The 13,795-nt window shown below is 35.0% G+C and overlaps 1 protein-coding gene across 3 annotated transcripts in view; it reads left to right on the top strand.

Moving 5' to 3' along the window:
* Positions 1–13,795, top strand: part of OCA2 (OCA2 melanosomal transmembrane protein) — a 365,906-nt gene that overhangs the window by 199,632 nt on the left and 152,479 nt on the right. For 2 of the 3 annotated variants that reach the window (XM_023652076.2, XM_014734075.3), the window contains one exon: positions 892–1,019. In XM_023652076.2, coding sequence (XP_023507844.2) covers positions 892–1,019 — 128 coding nt within the window. Of the gene's footprint in view, positions 1–891; positions 1,020–3,832; positions 6,318–13,795 lie in introns of those variants that run through there. The other variant, XM_070231431.1, reaches the window with a different exon arrangement.

Below are 13,795 nucleotides of genomic sequence, written 5' to 3'. Positions count from 1 at the left end.
GAAGATATATGGATGGAAAATAGGCATATAAAAAGGTGCTCAACATGATTAGTCATTAGGGAAATGCACTTTGAAAGCACAATGAGATACCACTTCATAACCCTCAAAAATCAAAAAGGCTAACCAAGTATTGAAGATGTGGAGGCACTGACATTCTTATACACTGCTGGTGAGATTGTGAAATGTTACAACAATTTTAGAAAACAGTTTCACAGTTTCTTAAAACATAAATATTCCATAATAATAACCTATCATATGATGCAATCATTCCATTTCTCTGTGTTTACCCAAGGGAACTGAAAGCATATGTACCTATAGATAATCATATATGAGAGTTCATAGCACATATATTTGTAATAGCCAAGCACTGGAAACAGTGTAAACATCTATCAATGATGAATGACTGTGCACATTGTGGCATAGCCATACTGTGGCGTGCTACTAAACAATAAAAAAGAATGAACTGTTGATCCACAAAACCAACACTGACCAATCTTAAAACATTTGTGTGGAATGGAAGCAGTCAGATAAAAATATACATGTGGTGTGATTGCATTTCTGGAAAATACAGAAAATATAAGCTCATCTATAGTGAAAGGAAAGAAATGAATCATTTCCTGCGGGTAGGCTGGGGTGACAGCAGGAGCTAGAGGGATACAAGGACATGGGCATGAGTAAACTGCTGGAGGTGGAGGATATGTTCATTGTCTTGATTGTAGTGTTGGTTCATGGGTATATACATTAGCCAAAATATTAATTGTACATTTAAAATTTGTTCATTCTGCAGAATATCAATTATCCTCAATAAAGAAAAAAACAATCAGATGATGAAAATTAATTAGTGTGTTAACAATTGAATTACATCTGCACGTCCATTTATTTGTTTTTCAGGGTGGATTGCTATTCTGGGTGCCATCTGGTTGCTAATTCTGGCTGATATCCATGATTTTGAGATAATTCTACACCGAGTGGAATGGGCAACTCTTCTATTCTTTGCCGCACTCTTTGTTCTGATGGAGGTAAGACTTTAGACCTTTTGCAATATGATCTTTTACCTGATTTTTATATTCATATTTTATTTAGTAATGAAGAAAACCTAAGTCTGTAAGTCTTTCCACATATTCACTAAGTGAAAAATAATGAAGGTTGTAATTAGACTATTTTAAGTTAAACCAGCTTTTATCTCAGCCACCTAAATATTTCTGATAAAATTATTTGGTGGTTGTTTTTTTTCCCCTTCAATTAATCTTGTGGTTTGTAAACTTGCAATTTCATTTACTAGAAAGAAGAATTTGCTCTAAGTTGAGTTTGGAGCAAAATGACTCGTTATAGCAAGTTTACCGGGTAATATTGTCTTGATGATCTATTTCATTTTATGTAATATTTAAGTAAATATTCTGTTATCATGGAAAAGACTATATCAGAGAAAAGAGTGAATAATATGTATTTTTTATTGTAGCTGTTGTTACAAAATTATTCACAATACTTTTCAGTCTAGCGACTTGATTTATAAACTTGTGTCCTCCTCAAATACAGAAGTGTATGGCTGTAGAAAAATACTGCTGTCCAAAGGATCCCCTCAAGCACACCAAATGTCTCACATTAATTACCTTAACTTTATGACAACAGACTCATTCTGTTTACATTGTTATCTGGGTTAAAACATTGATACTATTTTTTTTTCTAATTTTTTAAAAATGGGTCCCATATTTGAAATTTATGTCTTTACTCATGATTGATTGTGTAGATGTAATCAGGTGACTCATGCAGGCCCTTCAAACCTGTCAGGGAGTTGTGAATTATACTCTATGATCTTGATTTACTACTCAAAAACTTCACCTTTTCTTTTCCAAGTGTTTTTACCACATTGAACTCATAGACTGTGGAGGGGAAAATTCTGGTTACTGTTTTCATGATTGGCCTTGAATATCTCTGCCTCAATTGCATGTTTACTCTGGGTGTAAACTGCTATTTCATCTGAGGTTTTGGTATATTTTCCTCAATTTTATATTTCACGTTGTGTTGATGGAGTAAACATTGAAATTTTTAAAGCAAGTTTATTGAGATATAATTTACATATCAAAATTCACCCATTTTAGGTTTACAATTAATAACTTTTAGTAAATTTAGGATATTTCCATCACTGCAAAAAGATCCCTCATGCTCATTTACAGTCAGTTCTGGTACTCAACACCAGCTATAGGCAATCACTAAACTTCATTCTACCTAAGGATTTGCCTTTCCTGTACATTCCATCTAAAAGGAGTCATATACTGTATAGTCTTTTCTGTCTGGTTTCTTTAATTGGAATAATGATGTTGAGGTTCATCCATGTTCTAGTATGTATCTTTAGATCATTTGTTTTATTGCTGAATAGTATTTCACTATATAGATATGCCATACTTTATTTACCCATTCACCAGTTGATAGACATTTGTATTGTTTCCAGTTTTGGCATATTATGAATATTACTATCAAAATATTTGTGTACATTTGTGTATAAGTCTTTGGCTGGACATATATTTTCATTTCTTCTGGGTAGATGCTAGCTCTTATTATAAGTTTAGCTTAAGAAACTGCCAAAATGTTTTCCACAGTGGCTGTACCATTTTACGTTCCCACCAGCAATGTAATAAGATGGCAGTTTCTCCACATCCTTGCTATCACCTATTGTCTTTCTTTTCGGTGAGGAAGATTAGCCCTGAGCTAACATCTGTGCCAGTCTTCCTCTATTTTGTATGTGGGATGCTGCCATAGCATGGCTTGATGAGCAGTCTGTAGGTCCACACCTGGGATCTGAACCGGCAAACCCTGGGCCACCAAAGTGGAGTGAGTGTGCAAACTTAACCACCATTCCACTGGGTCGGCCTCCTGTTGCCCTTATTTTTGATTATAGACATTCTAGTTGGTGTGAAGTGGTATCTCATTATGATATTCAGCATCTTTCCGTGTTATTAGCCATTTTTGTATCCCCTTTGATGAATTTCTATTCAGGTCTTTCCGCCATTTTCTATTTGGATTGTTTGCCTTTTTATTGAGTCATAAGAGTCCTTTATATATTCTGGACAGAAATCTTTCATCAGATATATGATTTGCAAATATTTTCTCCCAGTCTTTGGCTTTCTTTTCATTTTATTAATGGTATATTTTGAAGGCAATTAAAAAAATTTGGGGTGCTGGCCCAGTGGCATAGTGGTTGAGTTTGTGCACTCTGCTTTGGCAGCCTGGGGTTCACTGTTTCAGATCCTGGACACAGACCTATGCACCGCTCATCAAGGCATGCTGTGGTGGCATCCCACAGATAAGTAGGACTGACAACTAGGATATACAACTATGTACTGGGCCTTTGGGGAGAAAAAAAGGAAAAAAAAGAGGAAGATTGGCAACAGATGTTAGCTCAGGGCTGATCTTCCTTAAGAAATAAAACCTAAAAAAATAAAGTGAAGGGCAATGTTTAAAAAAAATTTTGGTACAAGTTTTGCATTTCTTATGTTAAATTTATAATTGTGTATTATATTCTTTTTGATGATATTTTGAATGCAATAATTTTCTTAATTTCATATTCTGATTGTACATTGCCATTATATAGAAATATAATTAATTTTTTATATTGATATTGTGTCCTGTGACCTTGTTGAACTCATTTATTAGTCTAGTAGTTATTTTTGGGTTCCTTAGAGTTTTCTTTCATGTCATCTGCAAATAAAGACATTTCAATTTTTCTTTTCTGATCTGGATGCCTTTAACTATCTCACACTCTCTCCCCCTCTCTCTCCCTCAATTGCCCTCCTGTTTTTTCTTCTCTTTCTTTTTTTCTTGTCTTGTTGAATAGAACCTCCAGTTCAATGTTGAATAGAAGTGGTAAGCACTGACATCCATACCTTGTTCCTGATCTTAGGGGAAAAGAATTCAGTTTTTCAGCATTATGCATAATGTTAGTTGCAGGTTTTTTTATATAAGCCATTTATCAGGTTAAGAAAATTATGATATGGTTTAGTTTGTTGTGAATTTTTATCAGAAAGGTATATTGGATTTTGTTAAATGCTTTGTTTGTATCTATTGAAATGACTGTGATTTTTATTCTTGAGTCTACTAATTTGAATCTATTAATATCATATACTACATTAGTTGGTTTTCAGATGTTAAATCTACTTTGCATTTCTGGGATAAATCTCGTGTGGTCATGGTGTATGATAAGATGTTGAAATCAGTTTGCTAATATTTTGTTGAGAATTTTTGTGTTTATATTCATGACGGATGTTGGTCTGTATTATTATTTTCTTGTGATGTCTTTTTCTGGCTTTGGTATCAGTGTAACACAGAATGAGTTGAGAAGTGTTCTTTGTAGAAGAGTTTGTGAAGAATTGCTTTTAAATATTTAATAAAAGTGTTCAGTAAAGCCATTGGGTCCTAGAATTTAATTTGTGGGAAGGTTTTGTGTTTGTTTTACTAATTCAGTTTCTTTGGTCTATTCAGATGTTCTGTTTCTTCTTGAGTAAATTTTAGTAATTTTTTCTTCTGTGAATTTGTCTATTTCATCTAAGTTGTCTAATTTTTGGCCTAAGTTGTTTATAATGTTGCATTACAATACTTTTTATTTCTGTGAAGTCATTAGTGATGTCCTCTCTTTCACTTCTGATTTTGGTGATTTGTGTATTCTCTCTTTTTCTTCTTGATCAGTTTAGGTAAAGTGTGACAGTCTTGTTTTAAAAAAGCAAATTTTAATCTCGTTGATTTTCTGTGTAGTTTTTTGTTTTCTATTTAATTAATTTCTGCTTTAATCTTTATTATTTCGTTTTTTCCAATTGTCCTTGATTCAATGTTTTCTTTTTTTCCACTAGATTCTTAAGGTGGAACCTCAGGTTATTGACTTGAGATCTTTCTTATTTTCTTATATAAGCATCTAAAGCTATACGTTTCCCATGAGCATCACTTCTCTGCATCCCTTAAATTATGTGTATTTTTCTTCATTTTAATCTAGTTCAAAATATTTTCTAATTTTCCTTGTAATTTTTGTTTTTTTGACTCATGGGTTATTGAGAAGTATGGGTTATTTTTTTGTGAGAAAGATTGGCCCTGAGCTAACATCTCTTGCCAATCTTCCTCTGTTTTGTATGTGAGACCCTGCCACAACATGTCTTGATGAGTGGTATGTAGGTCTGCACCCAGGATCTGAACCTGTGAACCCTGGACTGCTGAAGCAGAGCACGTGAACTTAACCAGTACGCCACCAGGCTGGGCCAAGACGTATGTTTTTTAAGTTACAAATATTTGAGGATCACCCATATTTCTTTCGTTTTTTAGTTTTTAATTCAATTCAATTGTGGTCATAGAACATATTTTGTGTCATTTTAGTCCTTTTAATTTTATTGAGACTTGTTTTATGGTCTTGCATTCAGTCTTTCCTGAGGGAGAATATTCCAGTTGTGCTTGAAAGTATGTGTATTCTGCTGTTGTTTTGTAGAGTGTTCTATAAATGTCAGATATGTCATTCTTGTTAATAGTTTTGTTTAAGTCTTATATGTTACCAATATTCTGTGTAGTTGTTCTATTAATTATTGAGAGTGGGGTATTGAAGTCTTCAACTATTATAGTTGAATTGTGTATTTTTCCCTTCAGGTGTGTCAGTTTTTGCTTCATGTATCGGGAGGATCTGTTGTTAGGTACATATATTTTATAATTATTATATCACTCAAATGAATTGAACTTTTATCATTATTAAATGTCCTTTTTCTTTAGCAATATTTTTCTGTTAGAAATTATTTTGACTGATACTGATATAACCACTTCAGCCTTCTTTTGTTTACTATTTGCATGGGCTAATAATGGGATTTAAACAAAATCCAGTCTAACAGTTTTTCTTTAGATTGAAATGTTTAATCCATTCACATTTAATTAGATTATTCATATGGTTAAGTTTATGCCTGCCATTTTGCTATTTGTTCTCACTATGTCTCATTTATTTTTTGTTCCTCTCTTCTCTTTACTGCTTTCTTTGTGCTAAATAAATATTTTCTTGTGTACCATTTAAATTCTCTTCTGTTTCTTTTTTTACACCATGTTTTTGAATTATTTTCTTATGGGTTACTGTAGGGGATAAGTTATGTACTTTAATTTACTACAGTCTACCTTGGATTAATAGTAACTTACTACCAGTAAAATATAGAAATCTTCATCCAATACACCTCCAGTTGTCCTCCCTCTTTTGTGCTTTTATTGTCACATATGTTATATCTTTGTTATATGCCTAACATACAGTTTTATCATTATTATTATTTTATGCAATGTATTTTAAATAAAGAGAAGAAAATAAAAAATATGTTCATAGTCTTTTATATATCCAGGTATTTACCTTTTCCATGGATATTTATTTCCTTGTATGGATTTAAGTTGTCATATGGTGTCATCCTGAAGGAATTCCTTTAGTATATCATGTAGAGTAGGTCTGCTAGCAACAAATTCTCTTAGTCTTTGTTTGTATGTGAATGCTTTTATTTTGCCTTCATTTTCAAAGGATAGTTTTGCTGGATCAATAGAGAATCCTTAGGTGATAGGTATTTTTTCTTTTAGCACTCCAAATCTATCATCCTACTGCCCTCTGGTCTCCATTACTTCTTAGGAGAAGTCAGCTTTTAATCTTATTGTTTTCCTCCTATGCATATGGAGTCATTTTTCTGTTGCTGCTCTTGAGACTTTTCTTTTTCTGTCTTTCACTAGTTTTACTATGATGCATCTAGGTGTGACTCTCTTTATGTTTATCCTACTTGTGTTTCTTTGAGCTTTTCAGATCTGTAGGTTAACTTTTAAAAAAAACCAGTTGAGTAGTTGGATAGTTTCTGGTTATTATTCCTTCAATTACATTATTCTCCCTCTCTTTTTCTTTAAAATATGTTATTCTCTATTTCTGGGACTCCCATTGGCCATGTTAGTTCTCTTGATGGTTTCTCACAATTCTTCAATATTTTGTTCATATTTCTTCATTTTTTTCTTTCTCTTCTTCAGATCAGATAATTTCTATTGATATATCTCCATCTTCACTAAGTCTTTTTATGTCGTCTCAAATCTGTTGTTGAGTTCCTCTGGTGAATGTTTTATTTCATTCATATTTTTCAATTCCAGAATTTCCATTGCAGTCTCTTAAAAATAATTTTTATCTCTTTATGATATTCTCTAGTGAATGCATCATTGTCTTCATTTTTCAATTCTTTAAACATGATTTTTTTTAATTCTCTGAACATATTTAAAATTCTTCTTTGAAGTTTTTTGTAAGTCCAACATCTATGTCCCCTCATAGAAAATTTCTATTGATTATTTTTCCCCCTAGAGTATGGGTTATATTTTCCTGTTTTTGTTGAAAACTGGAAATTTTAGATAATATATTTTAGCAACTCTGGCTGCTGATTTATCTCCCCGGGGGGTTGTTGTTGATTCTATTTATATGAAACCATTATAAAAGTCCTTTTTTGTCTCTAGAAATAATTTTTATCTTAAAGTCAATTTTGTCTGATATTAGCATAGCCATGCCAGCTCTCTTGGTTATTGTTTATATGGTATATATTTTTCCATCCTTTTACTTTCAACATATTTGGATCTTTGAATCTAAAGTAAACTGCTTATAGATAGCATGTAGTTGGGTCATATTTTTTTAAAAAATCGTTCAGCTGATATCTGCCTTTTAATTGGTGTGTTTATTTCATTTGCATTTAATGTAAATACTGAGAAGATAGTATTTATGTAAACCATTTTCTGTTTGTTTTTTATATGTCCCTTTGACAATCTTTTTTCCTGAACTCTCTGTTAATGATATTTGTCTTTGTGGATATCACACTTAGCTGTTAGACGCCACTAATTCCCAAATAATTGCTCTATTTTTTTTTTTTTTTTTTTTACAATACCCTGGGTCATAAATTTCTCCACAGTGTGGTTCAGTTAAATTTGCTTCCCTTTGCAAGGGTAGTTTTTGAGGCTAGTCTGAGGTTTATTCTGACCCTAGAAAAGTTCTTCTTTGCTGTCTCTTTTCCTGGTTTCCTCTGGTAAACTAGCTAGCCTATAGCCCACGTTGTGGCTCTCTTGAAGCTATCAGCCTCCTCTTAATTCCTTACCATCAAATCTCCATTGTTTTTGGAGTACCCTGAGGCTTGAACTTCCCCACACTGTGTTTTAAATAAAGTTGGTTTCTTTTGGGAAAGTTTCAGAGCTCTATTTTCTTGTGGGCTGCCTCTCCCCCTGGGCGAAATCTCAGAATCACTGCTAAATAGGTAGGGCCGGGGGTAATGGCCTGCTTCTCTTGGAATGACACCTTTGCTGTATAAATAGAGCAATGAGTGAGGGCAGTAGTCTCTGGTCTTCTAGCCTTGCTTCTGCCGGTGTGGAACTTTTACCCTCCAAGTGAGCAAGGGTGAGGCCAATCAGGGTCCCAGTATTCTTGCTCTGATGCACCTCAGGTAGAACTTACGCCCTATGAGTGGGGGCTGGGCAGAGGAAGAGAATCCTTGATTTCTTGGCCAAACTCTCTTGGAATTAGGCTCTGTAACATGGAGCTGGGGAGATAAGGAATGCTAGTAGCCTGCTCCTGCCAGGGAGATAACTGTGGTTCTCTTGACTGTTCTTGGACTTACCAATAGAGTATCGCCCATGCTGAGCTTGGGGTGGGGAGTGGGTTATAGTTCAAGTGCCACTGACTCTTATTGTTCTCATCTAGATTTTCTTGAATATATGTTATCATTGGCTGTATCCCCTTAGGATAATTTCCAGAGACTTTGATTAAAAAAATTTTTTGCCACCACTTATGGTTGTTGTGCTGGGAAGTGGGACTTCAGAGCTCCTCATCTGGCCATTCCAAAGTTAAGCTCCCCTATATCTGTTTTTATTTATTTCTCTGTTTATTTCTGTTTTCCTTCTGACGTCAATGATTTGTGATTTCCAAAGCTAGTAATAATTCCAAAACAATGTGAATTATGTTAGCAGCTGAGTTTTCCTTGAGGGGTATTTCAAAGTTTATTTATCTCTAACATAACAAAGTGGTCTACAGCAAAGTAAAACCAATTAAAGTGGACCTTAAAATTGACCTGGAATGTTTCACAAATACAATAATGTTTCTGTATTTTTTCTCTGTGTGCATATGTTTAGATACATTAGCTGGGTAACATTTTCTAGTGTTCATTTTATTTTCCTATTTCTTCTTTGAGGCCAGAGTAATAATTGTAATAACAAGGGTACTCCCAAGTTGGTAGAGTCCTCAGCATACACTCTAGGAGCTGATGAGAGCTGGAGACCAACCCCTACCCCTAGCCTACACTCCATGCTGAATCTTTTGGGACCATGCTGGTGTTTCCTTACCACCCAATGCTTTATACCGCCTTATGTAATTGTGGATATGAGAGTAATAATGGTTCTTTGAAAAGAGTTACATGATATTTATTTTCTTTGATATTTAATTTATTTGTAGACAATTTTGGGCTCTTTAATCCTTTAATTTTTTCTTATGTGTTCATTATAGCTCATTTCATTCTCTCTAATTGCCGCTTGTTTTTCTCTTCGCGATTAGGAATGACAAACTGGACGTATTGATTTAGTTACCTTGATTAGTTATAGCTCAGTTACTTCTCATTATATCCATTTTTCTGTGGCAGTATCCTAGTGATAAGAATCAGGTGGTTTCTACATATGGGCACTAAGTTGGGAGAATTTGTCTAGATGTTTCCTTTAGGATCTGTATCCTAATCATTCAGATACATGAAGCATTAATTATATTTATCTCAGTAAGTCAGAATAGAATTTTTTTTTTGAGGAAGATTAGCCCTGAGCTAACTACTGCCAGTCCTCCTCTTTTTGCCGAGGAAGCCTGGCCCTGAGCTAACATCTATGCCCATCTTCCTCTACTTTATATATGGGACGCCTACCACAGCATGGCGTGCCAAGTGGTACCATGTCCGCACCCAGGATCTGAACTGGCGAACCCCGGGCCGCTGACAAGCAGAACATGCAAACTTAACTGCTGTGCCACCGGGCCGGCCCCCAAGTCAGAACAGAATTTTATAAAATTTACTTACATTGATTTTTAAAAATTTTCTGGCAACTATAGGAGTATAATATGTTTTAGCCGAGAAAAAACAGATTTCGTTTGTGCCTGAAATTAATTTCAACAAAACCACCCAGCAAGGTTGCTGCTTTCTAAAAATCAAAGAAAATTCTGAAATAGATTTTGGTTTAGGTATTAATTGAAACAGGTGATTTTGGTGCAGAAATCAGCAGGAAGGATTTCTGACTATACCTAAGAGACACATCCTTGCCTTAGTTTCCAAGCTCTGTGTTTTGACTTGAGTTCTCAGCTGAATATGTTTCTCTATCACAATTACTTATATATTTCTGACACCCTATCATGAATTTAGAAAGTCACAGAGGACTGAGATTGTTATTATTGCATTTCAAATTTTGTTCAAAAGATTGTACAAATTGTGGTTTTCTGGGAGGTTCAGTGATTCTGCAATTGACTAGTTTAAAGTGTGGGGAATTTAGAATTAACCAAATCGCCATGAAGTGTAACCTTAATGAAGCCAATTCAGATGAATGCCTTCCCCAGTACAGTGCTGAGGGGCAGCCCAATGCTCATTTTGACAGGCCCTGGACCCAGAGGAGACAATCGACTGGGCAAGATCATCTGACTATCCTTTTTGGAAATAGAAAAAGCACTGTTAGGAGCCACTTTAAGACTCAGATGCTGTCAACTCTGTGTTATTTCATCCCCAAATACTCTTGTCGATTTTGCTCCCACTCATTCCCACTCAACAGGGCCTCACTCTGCTCTTCCTCTCCATGACCAGTCTAAACAACTTCATCGACCTCAACCAGAACCTCATTCTAGGTGGATTCAGCCTCTGGCATGATGATGAAGTGCATGGATGGGAAATTTTCTCCCATGCTGTAAGCACCACGGCACCATGAGAACACTCCAGTGGGCACACTCAGGCGTGGTCTATGCACAAACCCCAGGTCCAAGGATGATGCTTAGTATTCAAATTAACAGGTTATATTTATCATAATATTCAAGAGCACAAATTTTAGCATCAAAGAGACCCATGTTCCAGTCCCAGTTTTGCCACTTTCTAGTCATGAAATTTTAGACAAGTTACTCATTACCTCTAAGCCTCAATTTCCTTATCTTGAGAATAAGTTTACTAATTTCGCAGTGTTGCTAGTGAAGAACGAAGAAGATTGTATATTTAAAGTCCTGAGCCTCATGTTGAGCTCACAGTTGATACTCAAAAAATGCTTTCTCCTCTTTTTTTAATTAATAATTTTAATTAAAAACTTAGTTCAACATATTCACATATGAACCCACTGTCAGCCTGGAAAAGTGTGATGTATTGTATGGAGAGGTCCCAGGCAAACTCTTGGACCACTCAAATCTCACATACCTGGCTCCCCTGCCCCAGTAGCCATTCCCTTCAGACTGGCTTGCCCTCATCTCGATACCTTGGCCTGAAATCATTGTTTCATAACTAATATCTGATACCTACCTTTGACTCCTTCCAGATTTTGAAGATTTCTTGACCCTTTTCCCTGCAATTTTGGACCTGAGTTCTCTTGCATACATTTTGGGTCTAATATCTCTTGTTTCATGTGACCACTGATTCTGAAACATGCCCCACTCTGAAGCATAGATAGTGAGTCAGCACTGTTCTGCTTTTGAAAAGCAGTGGAAGACATTTGGGTCTATTAAGCTATGTTGCACTGACTTCCATTACCAACATCAGATTGTCTTCTAGAAAATTTGGTAAAACCATAGAGGACCTGGTACAAGGAAAACTATAGATATCTTGCCCCTTGGAATTCAAGATCAATTTTGAGTCTCTCTAAATTTGAGAAATTAAACCTGTTTTCCTTAGATCTAGAGGCCTTTAAAGTTAACCAATTCCTTAGTCTCTGCTAAGGAATATTATCTGACTTATCCTATTGTTTTATAGGGATTTGAAATGTTAAGTGGCTTTTAAAGCTATGTTTAAGATTGTCTGGATGAGTCTTACAGGTAGGAGTATATAAACAAGTTCGGTATAGAAGTATTTTCCCTTAAAAGAAGAAAATTTGGAATAAAACTGTCTTGTTCTGACCTGATGGACACATTAAATATCTGAAGATTTTTGTTGCAGAGTTTTGGCCCCACTTCCTCCCAGGTTGTGGCCATCTCTTCTTAGAACAATAATTTAATAGCTTTAGGGAAACCTCTATTCAACATTCCCACAGATAGAACCCTGCAAATAAGAGCTCAGAGTCTAAAATTTCAAAACACATAGGGAAACAATTCATCATGAATGAGGTATTTTTAGGTTGCAATATCTTAGAAATGGTGAATAAAATGTTTAAGGTGAGGTATTTCATATAGGCAGTCTTTCCCTTCTTTTCCTTGTATGCTTTCTTTGAAAAAACAACAAGGAAATACGGAGAATTTTATGTATTAGTTCTAAACACTAAAATAATTTTAGACTTCCAGAAATGTTATAAGAATAGAACCCATCACCATGAGGTACCCATCACTCAACTTCCTCTAAAGTTAAAAAATTACATAACCGTAGTAAAATTATCACAACATGAAAATTAACATTGGTACAGTAATAGTAACTAAACTACAGACATGATTCAGTTTCACGAGTTTCTTCCTGATTGCTTTTTTCTGTTCCAAGATCCTATCCAGAATTCTACATTTCATTTAGTTGTTGTGTATCCTTAATCTCCAATCTGTGATGATTCTTTAGTCTTTCTTAGTCTTGGCACTTACTTTGTAAGTGCTTCTCAATTTGGGTTTATCTAATGTTTCCTCATGACAATTTTGAAGTTATGCAGTTTCAGCAAGAGTACCACAGAGGCCCTTCTCAGTGCATCATATTGAGGGGTACAGATATTCGCATGTCTCATTATTGGTGATGTTAACATTGGTCACTTGGTTGATGAGGTATCTGCCAATTTTCTCTACTGTAAAGTGGAACATTGATAAATTATTTTGTGGGGAACTACTTTGAGACTAAGCTAATGCCATGTTTCTCTGCAAACATTTCACCATTGATTTTAGCATTCATCAGTAGCTCTTTGCCTCCAACAATTATGACTGTCGTATTTACCTAATGATGATTTTGTATTATCCTTATTCCTTCTACATTTGTAAACTGGATTTCATCTGTAAGGAAGAGCTATCCTACTCCTTTGTTTATTTAATTACTTATTTGCATCAGTAAAGGCTCATGGATATTTAGTTTACTCTATGAGTTACTACCCAATACTATCATTGTTTACTTTCTTGCTCAAATTGTTCCAGTTTTGGCCATTGGGAGGAGCTTCAGGTGGCTCTTGTGTTCTTTTGACACACCCTCGTCCATTTTCAAGCGTTTCCTAATTTTCTGGCATCACAAAATGTTCCTGATTCATTTTGTATTTTACCTGCCCCAGTCCTGGAGTCAATTGCTTCTTCCAAGAATTCTCTTTCCTTTTATTGGCGAAATGGTATTTAGAAACAAAGATATGAGTGCTGGGTGTGCTTGTTGCAATTTAGGTGTTCATGATTTTAAGCCTTGCCAGGAAGCAGAGCTGGGCATATGTGTTTGTGTACTCACACACACACACACACACTCACACACCCATATCTGTTTCTATATAAGTCTATTTGTCTGTATCTTTTAGTTCATATTGACACCTTGAGTCCCCAACACCATAATGTTCATTGCTTCTTGCTCTTATTATCTATGGTATTAATAGGTCTGTTTCTCACAGGGATATGGGTTAGTGATATAACTAGTTTAGGTGT

This window comes from Equus caballus, chromosome 1, assembly GCF_041296265.1.
Source record: "Equus caballus isolate H_3958 breed thoroughbred chromosome 1, TB-T2T, whole genome shotgun sequence".
In the NCBI taxonomy this organism is placed as follows: Eukaryota; Metazoa; Chordata; class Mammalia; order Perissodactyla; family Equidae; genus Equus; species Equus caballus.
This window is presented reverse-complemented; position numbering and strand designations above follow the sequence as displayed.